The sequence below is a fragment of the Eumetopias jubatus genome, unplaced genomic scaffold (assembly GCF_037043125.1).
Source record: "Eumetopias jubatus isolate StellerSeaLion01/CBP00866 unplaced genomic scaffold, mEumJub1_p1.0 scaffold_14, whole genome shotgun sequence".
NCBI lineage: Eukaryota > Metazoa > Chordata > Mammalia > Carnivora > Otariidae > Eumetopias > Eumetopias jubatus.
In genome coordinates, this window is record NW_028274820.1 from 19,338,036 (window position 1) to 19,356,992 (window position 18,957).

Genomic DNA, 18,957 nt, shown 5'->3' on the forward strand with positions numbered 1-18,957 from the left:
TAAGTCAATCAGGGAAAGACATGTATCATATGCTCTCGCTGATATGAGGAATTCTTAATCTCAGGAAACAAACTGAGGGTTGCTGGAGTGGTGGGGGGTGGGAGGGATGGAGACATTGGGGAGGGTATGTGCTATGGTGAGCGCTGTGAATTGTGCAAGACTGTTGAATCACAGATCTGTACTTCTGAAACAAATAATGCAACATATGTTAAGAAAGAAAAAGAAGATAGCAGGAGGGGAAGAATGAAGGGGAGTAAGTCAGAGGGGGAGACGAACCATGAGAGATGATGGACTCTGAAACACAAACTGAGGGTTGCTGGAGTGGTGGGGGGGTGGGAGGGATGGGGTGGCTGGGTGATAGACACTGGGGAGGCTATGTGCTATGGTGAGCGCTGTGAATTGTGCAAGACTGTTGAATCACAGACCTGTACCTCTGAAACATGTAATACATTATATGTTAAAAAAAAAAAAAAAGATAGCAGGAGGGGAAAAATGAAGGGGGGGAAATTGGAGGGGGAGATGAACCATGAGAGACTATGGACTCTGAGAAACAAAGGGAGGGTTCTAGAGGGGAGGGGGGTAGGGGGATGGGTTAGCCTGGTGATGGGTATTAAAGAGGGCACATTCTGCATGGAGCACTGGGTGTTATGCACAAACAATGAATCATGGAACACTACATCAAGAACTAATGATGTATGGTGATTAACATAACAATAAAAATAAAAAAAAAGAAAATTAGTAGTATCAATGCAGGTTCCTTATTGAGTAATGCCTAAGACATGAGAGGAACTACTCATTCTGAAGTTCTTTGAATGGCGAATATTCCCAGTTTAGATAGCAGGTTTGAAGTCTTCTCACAGAAAATTTTCCAACATTATAAGTGTACCCAACACAAATGAACCTATCTTAGTGACTCAAACTCTTTATAAACATCTGCTGTACTATGCCTCACAAGAGGATGTGATCTGCAAAAGTCAACCCCGGCTGCAATCAATATTAAACGTGACCATTTTCTCATTTTATCTGGAGTATGAAGTTCAGAGGTCACGCCATACCTATGTATCTCCTCAGAGCCATCCTTAAGTGTACAAAGCAGAGCTGCTCGGGGATCCAAGGAAGCAGAGCTGCAATTTGTCTTGTCCTCCCCTTCCCTCTGCAGAACTTTTTGGCTTTCTCCTTCCAACTAGATCTTCTCCTCCCCCATCAGCGAGTCCTACACTGTCCCCACTTGCCATTTATAGTACACTAACATCTTCTGCAACTTCTATAATTTCTTCAACCCCTTGTGTTCGTAATCTCCCAACATCCCCTCACAGTATTCCTTCTAGGGAGGCTGGGAAAAAAAATTTCAATTTCAAAACAGAGCTACGGCCCCTCTAACAAAATACTCACCAAGTAAGTATTTGTTGAACTTGAATTCTATGTGTGTGCACTTCTCATTGCTCAAGGCTATCAAAAGTTTGGTCTTGAGATAATGGAGGCAGTGCTTCTGCAAGCCTACAGCACAGTAAATGGGAGCCTAGACCTAAGTCAAAAGACTGGAGGTTCCCTCTTGTTCGCATGGAATGTGAGGCAGGCTACTTAACCTGGGCCTGATGGCACCTGCATTTATCTCATTGGGCTATTGGGAGAATTAAATAAAATACATGAAAACAAAATTCAAATCCCTATACCAATGTAAATTTTTTTGTTTAGACTTTTCTCTGTCAAACTATTTGAGGGAAGCAAGACCTCTAATACAGTAAAAGGATACCAAAAGGGTCCACAGTCACAAATTCTCCCCCACATACATTATGCCAATTAGACATTCATTTTGATAAACAGGCTTCTCTTTCAAATATCTCCTGGTAGAGCTAACCCTATTGTTCATTCATACTTTTGCATACTGCTTTGGAGAATTTGACATAGCTTGCCTTGTACTGGAGTTAACTCTGCAACTACACCAGGGATTCTCAAAAGGGAAGAGTAAAATTCTCCAGCAGCTGTGCTTTGAAATGCATGTCCAATATTACAAATTTTTATTGGGTGGACATGGGAAGGCGCTATTGCTTTTGTTTGCAACTTTCTGTAAATAATTATCCACCAAATCTTAGAAAGAGGAGAGGTGGAGAGAACCAGAAATAGCTAAATCTCCATGGATGGCCAAGAAGGAAATTAGGTTTTACTAAATGCCTACCTCCTATGTACAGAGCATTTGACATACTTCCTCTAATTTCATAAAAACCTCAAAACAGCTCTGTGAACAAAGTTATTCTTATGGATAAGGAAAACAGCGGTCTAACAACTGAATGTGATCATTTTCTTTTTGAAAAGAGACAAAAGGCATAGACCAACAGAGGTTAGACTCCTACTTTCAAGTGCCTATTCTTCCCTAAATCCTTAGCCTTCCATCCTCAAGGATATCACAGAAAGGATTTCTATGTGTCCTTCCCTAATCCCAAAGGACTTCTTTACAAAGCTCAAATTGTTAGTGGGGAGGGGACGAAGGGAAGGTCATGAGCAATTAATTTAGATCTCTAACATGAGGAATTGAGGTGTTTAAAATGGATTACAGTGGACGCCCCTTATCCGAGATTTCCCTCTCTGTGGTTTCAGTTACCCAAGGTCAACCCAGTCTGGAAACAGTTAATTCTCCTGCTGACCTAAAATCAGAAGGTCAACAGCAGCCAAACTAAGTCACAATGCCTAGGTCATTCACCTCACTTCACCTCACCAAATAAGGCATTTTATCAGCTCACATCATCAAGGGTGAGTACAGGACGATAAGGTATTTTGAGAAAGACCACATTCACACAACTTTTATTACAGCATATTGTTCTATTTTATTAACTATTACTGTTAATATCTAATTTATAAACTTTATCGTAAGAAAAAAAACAGCATATAGAGGGTTCAATACTATCCCCAGTTCCAGGCATCCACAGGTCTGGGAACAGATCCTCCACATGTAAGGAGGGATAAACTACTGTAGCTTAATCAAGGAAACTGAACAGCCGACCCTAACACCCTTGTTAGCAAGCTAAAACAAAAGACAATAACAGAGGGGGGAAAAAAAAAAACCAAAGACCGAAATACTAGGAATACATTACAAATGCCCATCATTATCAATAAGTTAAACACCAGAAAAGTATTTACAGATGTCAAAAATTATTCTAATTTTTAAAAGGTAACTTTAATTCAAAACCAAGGTTGGGAGTCATGTTACTGCTGGTTGGAGGAAATAAATCCAAAGCACTTGGTCGGGAACTGCTGGTAAGACTCCAACACTTCCTAGCACACACAGCTCCCTAACACCCTCCTCCTGTCTTAGCCTGAGTGGCAGCCTGAGCTAAAGACTGGAGTACAGCCTTGCTGTCAGTGCTCCTTTTAAAAAGCGATTCTTGCTGAAGACTCCTGAAGAACGAACTCTAAGTAGTGGAGAATGCACGGCCGCGAGTGAAATCCCCCAGACGCCGTGCAACGCTTAGGGAAGCTACAAAAACCCGGCCCCCGCTGCCGATTTCTCCTGGATTCTTTTTTGTTTGTTTGTTTTAATCGGCCTGGGGCAGCAGCATAGGTTGGAAGGCGGAGACTGGAAACGCCTGCCAAGCTTGGGCTCTCGGTCAAAGAGGCTGCGCCTCCCGGTTCAAGCCAAGTCCATCCCCCACCCTCTTTCGCCATTCATCGCCTTCCCCTCCCCTCCCCCCATCATGTGACCGCAGCCTGGACTCCAGGCTTGTTTTTCCCCTCGGCTCAGCAGCACCGCGCAGGCGCCTCGGAGCCCATTCATTCGAAATGCGTAACAATGAGCCCCGGGGCCCAGCGGCTCCGCGAGCTTCCCAGCTCCAGCCGAGCCCCTCTCGGCCCCCAGAGGAGGCGGCGCCTCACTGGGGTCCCCCACCCCCTGCCGGCCGCCCACCCGGGGCCAACCTCCGACCCTCCGCCCACACGCGTGGAGTTGAAGTCAAACTTTCCTGGGCAGCCCCGACGCCGCGTCGGCCCCTTCCCCCCGCCCAGGCCCGCCCCATCTCCGCACCCGGCCCGGCCACCCACCGCGCAACCCGGCCCGGAGGGCCGACCTCGCCGACTCCTCCCAGCCCCAGCCCCCGAGACCCCCCGGGCCCTGCCGCCGTGAAGCCCAGGTGAACTCGCGGGAGGCGCCGGTCCGGTGGGTTCGCCGCGGGCAGTTATCGAACGGTTAACTGCTCCCACTGTGAGAGCAGCCCTTGGCAGAAGAGGAGCGCGGACCCGAGCTCGCCCGGCCGCCCGGTCCCCTCGGGATCCTGCCCCTCCCTTCCCCACCCCCACCCCCACCCCTTCCCGAACTGAAAGACAACAAACCCGCCGCGGAGTGCGGGCAGCCCCGACGCGGGCCGCCCTAGACGCGACAACACCACCAGCGGCTCGTGTACCCCCTCTCCGACTGACGCCGGTCTCTCCGGCGCGCCTTACTGCCCCCACCGCCGCTCTTACTCCTCAACCGAAACTTTCCTACTTACCAAACCCGTCGCCATTACCAAGTCTTTCAAGCTTCGTCTTCCCCCTCCCCTCAACCCCCCCGAGGGGTTGAGCCACCGCCCAGATCTTTCGCCCTCTTATTGGCCTACGGAACTGCCATTCGATCTTTCCCCTTTCCCATTGGGTGATACCGTGGTCCGTCTCGGGAGGCGGGCTTGTATTGACTTTTGTGTTGTGTTCACTGGAGAAGACGGTCTGTCAATCACAAGAGTGAGCGCTTCGGATTGGATTGCTGCCGAGACTCCGGGGACCCAAGCCAAACTTTGCCCCCGAAATGGATTGTGGGTTCGTAGTCTCAGCCTTGCTCTGTTCTGGGAAACTGCAGGCAAGAGGAACCGGTTGGACTACATATCCCGGAGGTACTTGCACAGCGCTGTCTTGATAGTAAACAAGAGTCATAGGGACACGTGTATCAGCTCGTTTGTTTTGGTGTCTGGGACAAAAGGGAGGGGGCGGAGGAAGGGAGTGTTTTAAAGCTTTGGCCTCTTCTCTTCCTCTGGGCCTCTCTTAGCGCTCGGAGAGCCCCAGTCTCTTTCAGCACCCATTTCGGACCATAAACAGCCACAGTCGCTCTCTGCTCGAAGTTTGGCAGGAGGCCAAGGTATTGTTTTAGTGCGAGGGGAAGGAGATGACTGCACAAGCGGAAGCAGTGCAGCCTCGCGAGGGACCCAGTCACCCACAAATCACAGCCCCGGGCATTATGGGGATAATAAAGGTGATGTTGGGCTCCAGTGGGAAGAACTTGAATTCCTTTGTCCTCAGCCTTGCCTGGCCACCCCCCGGACAGCAACTTGAGAGGGTTTCTTTGCCAGCTTTGATCAGTTCACCCAAGATGTGTTGAATGCCGGCTACGTGCCAGGCACTGAGAGGCTCGGGGATGAACACTGAAATAAAAGTTCAGGGTCTGGAGAATTTACAAAGCTGTAAGGGGTGGACGATTACTATTGACTTAGAGACTGAGTCAAGTCAATGCGGTATTTTCCATATTGACCAGCTTGCTCGTTAAAGTAAATAGTATAATGTGTGACTTAAACTGAATTAGTGAATCATTATCAAAGTGTCTTTGGTGAGTTTTTGTTAACCAGTGTTCCCCTCCAGACGACTTCCCATTGATGAAAGAGAGAAGAATGTCTTTCCACTTCGTTGCCACTAGGAGTTCCTCCTTAAGTTGCTAATACTCTGACTCACCGGAGGAGGGTGGCTCCTTTGGCTTTATAGGTACCTTCACTTTGAACATGGCTGTCCATCACAGTCCACCGAGTCTATAATTGATGTTTTTACCATTCACATTACAAAGGCATTATTAAGCTTTTTTTCCTTTGAACCTTTAACGTTTAATCATTTAAGCTATGCTTCAGATTTTATATCTTTAGATCACTATGTGTATGCTTAAAATTAAGGGGAAAACTTACCTTAGTTAGAAATCAATAGTCAAACTACTGAAAAGAGGCTTTGACCATAACTGATTATTCCTTTAACAAGCTCCCCCCTCCCCCCGGGTACATTTCTTGAGTTGTTAAATCTCCGGGAAAGCCATGTAACAAATCAAATCCCAAACAACTCTCATGGGTTAAAACAAGTTTTCCAATTCTTTTAGGGGTTTCCTGTTTGAAGCCTTGAAGTGAAATTATTTTAAAATAGTTCTCCCTACCATAGGATCAAAGATTTACTTCTCGTATTCACAAATAGTAACATTGTAATTTTTTCCTAAAAATAATTGAGAGCCAACAAAATGCCTAAATTTTTCACTGACGGAAAAGGACAGGATTTGAATGTATTATCTTTTAGAGATTAGTAGAGGGATCCAAAAAAGAAAGTAGACTGTGACCCTGTTATTTTGTTTCCTTTTTTGTCTTCCTTTTTTCCCCCCTTACAGTGGAGGATTGCTGTGCTGCCTCTCCAGTGTGTCATTTTTTGACAAAAAGAAAAAATTGTGAAATTTACCTAATCATTTACATTTGAAATATTTATGTTTCATGCCCACCAGGAAACTGAAAAGCTTTCCTTCCCCCCAAAAAATGAGCCCTCAACAGCTTGAGCCACTCCTTTCCCCTATTCATTGCGTAAACCAGGAGACCTGCTTTTAGGGTTAGAACCTTACCTCATTTTACTTATTTATTTGTTTATTTTAAAGTAGGCTCCACACCTAACTCAGGGCTTGAACTCATGACCCTGAGATCATGACCTGAGCTGAGATCAAGAGTCAGAGGCTTAACCAACTGAGCCACCAGACACCCCTGAACCTTACCTTATTTTAAAAGGTTTTGTATTTGAAAGTTCTTACTAAAAGCCTTACTGGAGATATTCTTTACTGGTCAACACTATGATGGTAAGAATAATTTCAACTTCAGATCAAGATATCGTACATTATTATAAATAATTACCTTTTAATAGCCCTGTAAAGTTTTTCCATTCACTCATTCAAAATATTTAGTTCCCATTATTTGACCACTTTGCTACAAAGATATAAAATCTTTTCACATATTTTAATTTTTGTCTAAGTCATTGGGGAGTAAAATTCTATTTCAGTCACAACTGATTAAATATCAGTATTGAAATCTATACACCTTTAAAATGGACAATTTAGTCCTGTCTTTTGACTTTCCTGGGAAGCTAAATGACAGTATTAGTACCTCATGTATATTTAACAGGTGTATCATCATCATTAATTCTTGGGTGACTAACAAAACCAGCCAACTCATAACCCAGAGCAAAGATCAAAGTAAAAAACTAGTAAGATCTCCTTGAAAATCTTAATGTATGCAAATTCTACTCTTTCACTAAAGCAGATATAATTAAGAACATGTCAACACATAAACTTCTGTTTTCATAAAGAAACATGAAGTGCTGATTTGTTAAAGGTAGTAAAAAAAGATAAATCCTATCTGGGGTAAAATTAAACAATATTTCTGCCTCAATTCCGCTACATTTGGCACACCAATGACTCCTTTGCTGGACTAAACAAGATTAAGTTCAAGTACATGGTATTGCTTACATATTGAGAATATCCCTGTTCAAATTGATAAAAAGGAATTCACTCAAACCAAGTACAGATCCTCCTCAACTTACAATGGGGTTATGTCCAATAAACCCATCATAAGTTGAAAATTAGGGCGCCTGGGTGGCTCAGATGGTTAGGCGTCTGCCTTCGGCTCAGGTCATGATCCCAGGGTCCTGGGATCGAGTCCCGCATCGGGCTTCCTGCTCCTTGGGAGCCTGTTTCTCCCTCTGCTTCTCTCTCTCTCTCTCTGTCTCTCATGAATAAATAAATAAAATCTTTAAAAAAAAAAATAAGTTGAAAATTATTGCAAGTTGAAAATGCACTTAGCACACCTAACCTACAGGGGCACCTGGGTGGCTCAGTTGGTTAAGTGTTTGCCTTTGGCTCAGGTTGTGATCCGTGGGTCCTGGGATCGAGCCCCTCATCAGGCTCTCTGCTCAGTGGGGAACCTGCTTCTCCCTCTCCCTGCCGCTCTGCCTACTTGTGATCTCTCTCTGTCAAATAAATAAAATCTTTAAAACAACAACACACACCTAACCTACAGAACTTCACAGCTCAGCAGAGCCTACCTTGCTCAGAACACTTACATTAGCTGACAGTTGGGCAAAATCATCTAACACAAAGGCTATTGTATAGTATAATGAAGTGTAGAACATCTCATGTAATTTACTAAACACTCTCCTGAAAGTGAAAAACAGAATGGCTGTAAGTGTATGGGTATGGGTTGTTGACCCCCTGCTCGTGTGGCTGATGGGGAGCTGGCTGCCCTGCCCAGCATCATGAGAGGATTGTCCTCCTGCATATCGCTAGCCTGGGAAAAGATCAAAATTCAAAGTACAGTTTCTACTGAACGCACATTGCTTTTGCACCATCGTGGAGTCGAAAAATTGTGAGTCAAACCATCCTAAGCTGGGGACCATCTGTACTAAAACTAGGAAATGGAACACACATATGGTTGAAAGTAGTGCCCCAACTTTTCAGATAGTCTCTCTTTTGGTAGATTATTTAAAATCTAGGCGCCCGGCTAGCTCAGTTGGTAGAGCATGAGAAATCTTACAGATATCCTTCCATGTATGTACTATACTTTAAAATAAGTTAATTTTATAACTAATTCCAAGTACTCAGGTATACTCAAATCGTAAGAGAATGCCTGGGAGCTAATGATGAGTGCCATTTTAGAAATGAGTAATATGTTTGTTGTACTTGTAATTCTTGATTCTACTACGAGTTTAAATTTTACTCAGATGACCATAAAGCAAGGGCTTTCTTCAGTGGTTGGTATGTTGGGTGTCTTAACACAATCACCTTTAGGAGGAAGAACCAAGGGGAAAAGGAAAAGGGGAATAAAGAAGGGGGGGTTGCTGGCTGGCTCTGTCAGTGGAGCATGCGTCTCTTGATCTCAGGGTTGTGGGTTTGAGCTCCACCTTGGGTGCAGAGATTACCTGTGAGTGGCTATTAGTGGTATGTCGATGCCATTGCTGAGGTGGGGAATGTTGGAAAGAATAGACTTGAGGACTGGGAGAAGGAAAGGGTGGGTTCAACTTTAGATCATGAGTTTTCTGTGCAAGCAAGAAATTTAGGTACAGAGTTCCTAAAAGCAGCTGAATCTATGAGGAGTTCAGGAGATCCAGGTGGACAAAAATAAACTTGGGTGTCCTCAGGACTCAGAGGGCACTATGCTTTGTGGCCTCAATAGCCCTCAAAACGTTTTTGTTAGTTGCCCAATTTGGTATTCATGAAAATGTGAGCATTTAGAAAAGGCAACAAAAAATTTGACTTAATCCTACTTTCTGTTTGTAAAATTAAGAAGCAGAAATAGGGTTTTCATCTTTCAAATGACTGTTCTCATGTCTTCCATTGCAAGTTTTCTAGACCATTCCCATTATCTGAACCATTTAACACAAACTCCCACATATTTTCTCCTCGTGTCTGTTATTTTAGGCCCTCATCTATGTATTTTCTTTTAGTTGCCAGTCAAAAGTACCTCATTTTAGAGGCGAGTCTGATAAAAAGCAACTAAAACCACAGGAATAATACGTACAGAGCTCTTATCACACTGTGACTACACTTAATATTTTGTTTCCATTTGCTGCCCCCCCAACATTTACCAACTTTACCTCCTCCTTCCCCGCCACCGCCTCCTATGCATATTTTGTCTGAGCACTCAGTCAACAGGTGCCTGCTCAACAAATGAATGAGAAGTTAGGAGGAAATAAGCCGCATGAACTTTCTTAGGAGGATAGCGTGTTACGTGTTATGCTGTATGTCATGTGCTGTTTTGATCGCAGACTATGAGCAAGCTTCCACGGGCTTTCCATGTGTGAACATTCATCACGGCTCTAGGGCATTCTCATCTTCTTACAAGGTAAGCGCTATTCTCATTCACCTCCCTCACACAAAGGCAAACAAGATTCTTGGAATCCACTTCCAACTCCTTCAAGTTCCACAGCATATCACAATGCGCCATAGTAGTAAACATGTGGAGGCTGTTTAAGTTCAGCTAATTTAAGGAGCAATCACAAAAAATTTGCCAAAGATGTTTTTATAGCATCTCTTCTAAAATAATTTGGCTTTAAAACATGTCATTTGTATACATTTCAAGAATACAGTCCTTATGGAAAGGAGTGGCCTCAAAGAGGCCGAGTTTTCGGGAGACTGTTCATTCTCTTGTTCCTCAGCAGGATCTAGGTAGGTTTCCAATTAGGACGAAGATGGAAAATCAGCGACCAGAAGCAAATTTATCCAAGATTTTTGACGGGTCATCTTTACTGCTCATTCAAGGGTTCTACTTTGTAAACTTTTTTTTCCATGTTAATCAGAAAACACTTAGGGTTTTGCTTCTGGGTTGCTGAGGTCGGGAGCCAAGGCTGCTTTTGTCATTTGAGTACATTTCCGGCTTCCACTTAAAACCTTCTCTGGCCCTCTGGAAAAAACCTCATTTTCTTCTTTTTGCAGGGGAGAGTAAAACTTCATTTACTTACTGTAACATCTCAATTATAATCGATACTAACAAAACATTTCATATATATACAATTTGCAGTACACTTTGGGAGGGATTTAGGGAGGGTAGCAAGGCTCAGGCTGTGGTTGAATCTGGGGATAACCACCTATCTAGTAAGTGTCATTTCGTTTTTATGGTGCCGACAGTTACTTCCACAGCATACTTCATTACATCTCCCAAACGTAAACGTTACATGCATCTTCAGGATTTCTTAGGCGATTTTAGATTTATAAACTTACAGCATAAAAAGGGACAAAAGACCCAGATCTGTTGGTCAAATAAAGTTTTCTTCTCAAGAGTCTATCTGCACTGTAAACCTGATACAGATTTCTCTATAGGCTCAAATGGGGAAAACATATGACAGCAAGAACTGCACAGGAAACCGAGATCTCAGTTGCCTGCGAGTTCTGCCATGGACTCACCACGTAACTGATTTGGGCGAAGTCACCGACTCTCCTCATTTACACACACTGAATTGATCTAAGCTCCCATAGTTATTGTTGGGCACACAAGACCTCTGCCAATACCTGGTAAACTTAGTACTGTTTCCATAATTCATTATACTTTTAAGGTCTGTTTTTTTTAAGTACCTGGTAAGACTAACAACTATATAGTTTCAGTTGCTCAACCAGTTTTGCTGCCTTTAAAAATATCCTGGAGCAGGCAGTGTTGTCTCAACTCCTATTCCAATTTGTTTTGGTCAAAATTCTGATATTCAGCATCAGGCTGCACTTCACACTCTCTTAATTTCAGAAGCCAGCATTCCTTGTTATTCTTTCTCCCTTATGCGTGAATAATTCCATTTCTCCCTTTGGTATTAACATTTTATTCAGATACTAGAATTCCTTGTTTAGTTATTTAACAAAGCCATGGCTTATCCAGATGTATTACTTACTCCTCTGGGCTTACACATGACGTTTTAAGAATGCCATATAGGTCGTGCCATTTGCAACGACATGGATGGAACTGAGGGTATTATGCCAAGCCAAATAAGTCAGAAAAAGACAATTGTCATACGATCTCACTCATAGGTGGAATTAAAGAAACAAAACAGAGGCTCATAGGGGATGAGAGGAAAAAATAAAACAAGATGAAATCGGAGAGCGAGGCAAACCATGAGACTCTTGATCATGGGAAACAAACTGAGGGTTGCTGGAGGGGTGGGGGTGGAGGGACGGGGTAACTGGGTGATGGACATTAAGGAGGATACGGGATGTAATGAGCACTGGGTGTATAGGAGACTGATAAATCACTGACCTCTACCTCTGAAACCAATAATATGTTAATTGAATTTAAATGATTTTTAAAAAAGAATGCCATGGGTCATTCCTTGTTATAAATAAAACATTGCTTGAGAAAATTAGGAAAACTAGATCAGTATCTTCAAGATGCTTTAAAAAGGAAAAGGACTTGGCACTTAATGGGACATATTTCAATCAAATCCAGAGTCCCTTACTTCATGTCCCATGCCTCCCTTGCAGCATTTCTACACATTTTAAATGGCCTGGTAGTTTCTAACAGTAAGCCAAGCATGCTCACCCAACTTGTGTCGCAGACACTGTTTGTTACAATATAGGCAGCAAGCCCTAGTTCATAGTGATGTGCAGAACACACACACACACAACACCATATAAAACAAGAAGCACTTGTGTTAATAGAAGGTTCTTCCAGAATAATTTGTAGCTACACGGAGTGTATCCTTGAATGACACTTCAATGGAGAATCTTCCAAGAGTAAAGAATCTTGGTTTGTGATTGAATGATGACATCCGTATCTACAAGTCAAATGTGAGGTGTTTTAATTAGATGCTTCAACATGTAAATTCCCTAGTCACTCACACTCTTTGGTGAACCTACATGGCCAAGTTAGTCTGCAGCATACCGCAATTGTTTAGATCACATATGACTAATAGTTAAAATCTGTAAATCCCTATTGCCATAAAGTACTATACTCTCTTGTTGCATTAGGCCCAGGGGGGAGGGGGGGGCGGCAGCTTTCACATGTACCCCCTGTCTGTCCTGCTTCTCACATAGTACAATATGCACCGTCCAAATCCCAAGACAGAAACAAGTGAAACAAAACAAAACCAAAAACAAAAAAAAAAACCCAAACTTCATTAAAAACATTTTATTATAAAAGTGTGCTTTATTATAAGGTAAATTTAAATATAACCAACAATACTGAAAATAATGTAACTGGCATTTACAGCCTTGGTCAGAGTTCTTTATTAAACAGGCATTTGTTTGCTACTCCATGAATAGTTAATAATCAGCTTATGCAACAAGGTATCTTGAAAAAGTGGATAAAGAATACAGAATGATGAGCCAGGAATCTGGGGGTTCTTTGTGGTTTTTTTCTTTTTTAACAGACCTGGCTTTTAAAATGAAATCTGAAATAGAAAACAAGTCATCTTCATGTCGTAAGCTCTCTTCCTACAAGAAAGTTTGCAAAATTGTTAAACAGTGTTCTAAAATGTGGTTAAGTTATACTTTACATAATTTTTATATGTACATTACTTGATGAACATTTTAACCATATTTTCATTATATATGTAAGACCATAAACATTCTCTAATAACATCACACTATAAGAGCCACAGAATATTTTTACCCAGGTTTGTATTTCTGTAAAACCTGTTTCCCAAAATGCAATGGGCTCATTTAAAAGTGAACAACTGGTTAGAACTAATCTCTCCAGACACTGGGGTCATGTGGGCCTAGAAATCATGTTAAGAATAATACTGCTTTGGTTAAATGTAATTCATCTTATGTGGCAGAATAATAAACATATTATCAATGAAAATCTGATATTCAGTTAAGTTCATCCTGCACTTTTGAGTCTACATTAACACAAATGGCAAGGCCTAATTGGATGGGGCAGAAATTCCTTTTATCTTTATATATGGTTTTGCTCATAAAAATTTATTTCTACCACCTTAAAGGAAACCTATGGGAGCAGATGTCTGCAAAGGATCATATTATGTACACCTAGTGAAGAACAGAGAAATATCCTGTGGGCATGTTGATAAGGACCCCAAAATATTTTTGGTATAGGAGAGGTCTTTTTTTTTTTTTTTGCATATGTAAGATCTCTGACTTCTAGAAGACAAGTTTAAATAGCATTTAAAAAAACTATTTGTGACATTACATGTCGAACTCAAACTTTTTTTAAAGAGTACAGAGAACTACAAAATGGAAAAAGGAAGCAGATATATGCTTTATGAGGAAACTGTGTCAATGATCTCTCATCTAAAAAAGACTCTTCCCTATTATCATAATGACTACATTGCCTGTCCTTAAAACCACTGGAGTACGGAGGTTACTGACATTATGCCAAAGAAGTTAGAATGTACTTTATTGCAAAAATAGAAAAGGTTTGAAAATTGCATATGATGTGTTCTACCATTTTACCGTAGTCCAAGGCCAGCACATAACTTATCAAGCCAGAAAAACTTGAGAAAACAAAAATGGTTAAAACTGTACTTACTATATATAGTGAGTTGTAAAAAGAATGTGATGCAAGGCTGTCCAGCATGAGTCACTGCCAGGGTCCCTTTTCACGGGCACACTCACTAACACAGCAATCCGGGGAAGTCCAAATGAACACGTATCACCCACGGCAGCATCCTTTAATTATCTTCTTACACACAGATACTTTCAGTATATTACAATCATCTGAATAAATCTTTCACTCAAATCATAATTTTGTGGAGTACAAAGTCATCTCATCAGTATGTCAGTATTTTTTTGACCTACTCTTTAGAAAGTGATGGTAAAGCCTATTGAGTATTAAATCACTACTCTGTTTACGGATACATTGTAAATGTAAAAAAGGAAAAAAACCTGAAATCACAGAAAATGCTTGGCATCTACACAAACACATTCTCAGTGGACTAACCACTACTGTGTAATTTTGTCACTATGGGTCTTGTCCATACTTTTGCTTCATGCAGTGGGTTCAACAATATCCATGTTAGTTCCAAACAGAGCAACTAATTGTTCTTCATAGGTGGCAATGTTCCTTTTCATAATTTCCATGCAAGGTCCCAAAAGCCTTTCAAACGCCTGCACATCCATAGCTAAGAAAAGGGGAGAATAAAAGAAAAACAAATTTAACATTCTTTGCAAATCTGAAAAATTCCAAAGTCATTTACGATGCCCATTCTGCAGGTGTCAATAATGCAATGGTATTTTTAGATATTTATCAAATGCAAGAAAAGGGCATAAGGATAAAAATGATCCATCTCAGAAAGTAAACAGCCAGCGTTCCCTTGATAATCTGATTGCGCAATGCTAGGTCAGGTGGGAGGCTCCTGGTCTATAGTAAGAAAAAAATGAAGGGCTGTTACGGCAAGGCCTTGGAATTTTAAAATAAATTAGTTTTGATGTCACCACTTCAATAATATGAACTCCTTAAAGGTGGCAAGGGATTTTTTCCTCTACTGTTTTCCCTTCTCAGGGTTTAAAATGCTGTGCTGTAAAGACCCAGGGTTACGTTTTGTAATGTTTACTCGTTTATCCTATTGCTAGTCAATTCAACATGGTGGCCAAAATGCTTTTGTCCACTTCTAAATATATGGGGTTTGTCACTTTCTCTGCCTGTCTCCTGCATTTTTAAGAACTCAATTTGTAATATACACGTGGAAAATAACACACTCTCTACCACAGAAATCCAAATTAAAAAAAAAATGGTTTTTTTGCCTCTCAAATTTGCAAAGGTGCAAAAGACAATGTTCACAAGAATAGAGGCAGTGGACGTTCTCGTATTGCTGGTAGCATGTAAATTAGGACAGACCAAAAGAGCTGGCAGTATACCTCGAACACCATAGAAAGAAAGCGTACTCCTGAGAACACTGCTAAGGAAAAATCCTATATATGGGAAAAGAGTACATGCACACAGACCCAAAACCTCTCCCCCACCCCCAAAATATGGAGCCCCAACCCCCAAAATATTTGCCAGTGGGAAATGACTGAATAACTTATAATGCGTATGTTTACCTCATATGTTACAATTTGATTAAATGATAAATAAAATGAGCAAGTGCCTACAAAGCTACAGTGAATGAAAAAAAAAGCAGTTGACAAAACTTTAAAACAGAAAACCCATGCAAATAGAAAAAGATGAGAAGGAATTAGAACAGGATCACAGGGTAGTGGTGGTGGTGGTATGGGTGACTGAGTTTTTCCTACCCTTTTCTGTATTTCTCAGATTTTCTTTAATGTGAATAAGTTTGTTATAGAAAAAAATTAACGCGGTTTCACTCACTTCACCTTTACTCTTCCTCCTTCCTGTCTGTACTCAGGAAAATTACCTGTCAGTTTCTACCTACCTTCTCTTTCATCCACGTGTAACACTTGATTAATATCATACATACTGAAAGCCTTTTAAAAAGCGACTTCTCTAAGAAGTGAATTCTGAAGATGCCTGCAGGTCTGAGAACACAGAGTGGCTAATTACTGCGGAATCAATTTTCTTACAGGGTCCTCTACATGGACTCCTCCTGGGTTTCACTTCTCACTATGCAAGCGGGTTCTTTCTCCTAGGTCAGGTCTCAGATGCACATAGAGGTGTTCCAGCTGAACGTGGCACTTGTGATGCTGCACCATTAACAGCTGGACAGCAAAGAAAACCGTCCTGCATTGGATGAACCCGACCCTCCTTTCCGTAGGACTAGGAGGAGGAAGCGTTCACACAGACCTTCAGGCTTTGCCCACAGACCTTGATGAACGCTATAAAAATACTGTTCTGGCTGGCTTTTCTTTGGGGAACACAAACTTTACTTGAGCGATGAGACCTAAAACTCCATACTCCGAATTCTTTACTAAAACAAGATGTTCTCTCACGCCCATACGGAAGAACAAAATAGGTATGAGAAAAAACGGGCTCCCACAAACGGATTCTACAATGCCATGAATCTTGACCTTGTTCTCATTTGTGGGGACCATAAAATTTGGGACCCAGTGCAATCATCGGTACAGCCCCATGAACACATGGAATGCAGGCATCCCAACTGCAAGCAGGAGAGGCACTGTGACTCCTACCTAAACATTTGACAGTCCCGATGGCGTGTGCGGAAGCTGCCCGAGGTTTGTTAGTGACCAGAGCCAGCTCTCCAAAGTACTGTCCCCGAGAACACCGAGCGATTTCCACGGCGCCATTCTCTTCCACTTCTGATTTACCCTGACAAGGTAAGGAAGGGTGTGAGCCTTGACTCCCCTCACGAAGACTCCGTTAACCTGAGGGTGAGCATCAGAAAGGAAGCCTGTTGCTCTATGGCTAACATGGATTTTTAAGGACTTGCCAACACTCACCTTCCTTTTCATAGTGATTTTCACTTCACCCGATTCTACGATGAAAAAAGAATCCGCCAAATCTCCCTGTAAGAAGGAAACAAAAACAGCGGGGGGCGGGGGGAATGCAGATTTCACTGACAGCAATCCTTTTTGCCTCTCGTAGCCCTGAGATCAACCCAGCTCCGTTGTACGGATGATCTGCCCGAAAAGCCAGGGCCCAGAGGAACACACTATCTCACCGTCTACACTGAGAGGCCGTGATCAACAATTCTAGAGTAAGGAGCTCATTTGTAAAATTACCTGAAATAATAAACTCTCTCCCGCGGTACTTCTTGCTAAACTAGCCAAGGAGATACAGCAAATATGGAGGTAAGAATTTGGCCCCAATTCCAGCCTGTATGACAATGTCCACAGTCAGAGATGGCAGGGCTGTGTCCCAGCACCTCCTGCTCCACCAGCCAATCCCGTGCTCCCCGAGAAGCGCTCAGATGCGCACCCTGTCTCATCCTCTGATAAGCATCAGCATGGTGGCCCGAAGAGGAGAAACTTGAGGAGAAAACCACCAGACCTATCAGGAGGCAATTCATGGGGGCCCTGACCGTGACATTTGTACTGATGCTCCACTCCACCTCGGGGCCTCAAAAAGGCTCCTGAAAGTGTTGCCATTTCTAACTACATCCCTGATTTCCCTTCTTTTTGTTTTCGGGTGAACTCTGCCTTGATTTCCAATGAAGCCTCCTGAATTAAATAGTGCAGTACGGATGACATCAAATACTGACTTTTCTGAGCCTCTCAAAGTGATTCTAGAGAAACTTGGGAATTTTAAAACTCTTTAGTACATACAATCCAAGAAACACAGTATCAGAATACATCACCAAAATGTGGAGTCTAGATTTATGTAACAGATATTTATAAATGCTTAAAAGACAATACCTAAAAATACTTTCAATAAACCCTAAGATTAATACATATAATCTCCTTTCTCTTATTTTGTATCATAAAAGCTTCCTGTTAAATTTTCAAGTGTTTAAAATCATGATACGTCTGTTGACTGCTGTGTAATTGTCTTTTCAGATTTTATTTTTAAATAATCTCTATGCCCACTGTGGGGCTCGAACTCATAACCCTGAGATCAAGAGTCACGTGTTCTACCAACCAAGTGAGCCAGGCACCTGATAATTTTGTTTTTAAACCGTGCTCTAAATGCACGTAGAAGTGACAACACCAGGGTCTGTGGGTTGTGCCAGTGTCGGATCGTAGGTATGATGGTGTATAATGCAATGACACCAGGGGTAACGGGAGAAAGTGGGAGAAGGGCATGGGACCTCTGTATGATCACTGCAATTTACCATGCATCTGTAATTATTTCAAAATAAAAGGCTAAAAAGAATCATGTCAAAAGTGCTCTGTGGTTGGTTATTTTTCAACTTCCATAGTAGAACCTCAGCCTTGTTCTCTAATTTGACTCCACTTCCTTCCAACCCCTGACTATAATCTGTGTGTGCACATGTGTGTACAGGAGAGAGAGACTTGTGATTTACTTGTGTGTCTGCCTTCTAACAATTATTCTTGCCTTAGGCTCACAGACCTTACATCTTATTCCACATATATCAAAAGAAAAGACAATACTTTTAGATTAAAATTATAATACAGCATAAATGTTGTGATACAAAAATCAGAGAACCTTAAAATCTGTTTAAATCATTTGCCCAGGGCTTAGAACTGTAACTAAGAAATATGGGCCCTATCATCCATCTGCTTTATCTGTGAACTCCGACTGTCTTCATAAATCCTACTTCTTGGCAGTTCTGTCGTAACCAAGGTGTGTATTCCTACCCGTTCCAACTGGGATCTCAGAGAAGCATCAGGGGTGAAACAGCACATCAGCCCCCATTGCGTGCCTGGAAGCTGATACAGTACACGGTACAGTGTGTTCCGTTCTTGATTAATTTTATCAGGAAGCAGCCCCAGGAAGCTGCCTCCTGAAAGGCAAAACTGCAGAACTCCCGGCGCAACTTCTGGGTCCATGTTATCTCAAGGAATGCACTCACCTGTTTTTTCTGATTGTCAATGACATCTTATTGTAGATACGTTTAAATTTCATGTCATGTACAAGTAGAAAATTATCCAGAAATCCATCTGATGATTTAATACATATTCATCAG

At 42.0% G+C, this 18,957-nt stretch overlaps 2 protein-coding genes across 4 annotated transcripts in view; both read right to left on the bottom strand.

The window, feature by feature from the left end:
• The window catches only part of HBP1 (HMG-box transcription factor 1), a 30,352-nt gene extending 25,820 nt beyond the window's left edge, over positions 1–4,532 (bottom strand). Inside the window, exon 1 of the mRNA XM_028117260.2 lies at positions 4,479–4,532. Coding sequence (XP_027973061.1) covers positions 4,479–4,493 — 15 coding nt within the window. The 5' untranslated portion in view covers positions 4,494–4,532. The remainder of the gene's footprint in view (positions 1–4,478) is intronic.
• An 8,079-nt stretch (positions 4,533–12,611) lies between these two features.
• PRKAR2B (protein kinase cAMP-dependent type II regulatory subunit beta) overlaps positions 12,612–18,957 on the bottom strand; it is a 91,210-nt gene continuing 84,864 nt past the window's right edge. Inside the window, exons 9-12 of one of the 3 annotated variants that reach the window (XR_003611648.2) lie at positions 16,811–16,876; positions 16,541–16,679; positions 13,986–14,577; positions 12,612–12,931 (exon numbers count right to left, since the gene is read on the bottom strand). Coding sequence is in view for 2 of the 3 variants with exons in the window: in XM_028118960.2 (XP_027974761.1) it covers positions 14,444–14,577; positions 16,541–16,679; positions 16,811–16,876 (339 nt within the window). In the remaining variant the exon portion in view is untranslated. Of the gene's footprint in view, positions 14,578–15,873; positions 15,932–16,540; positions 16,680–16,810; positions 16,877–18,957 lie in introns of all 3 variants that reach the window. The other 2 variants (XM_028118971.2, XM_028118960.2) reach the window with 2 other exon arrangements.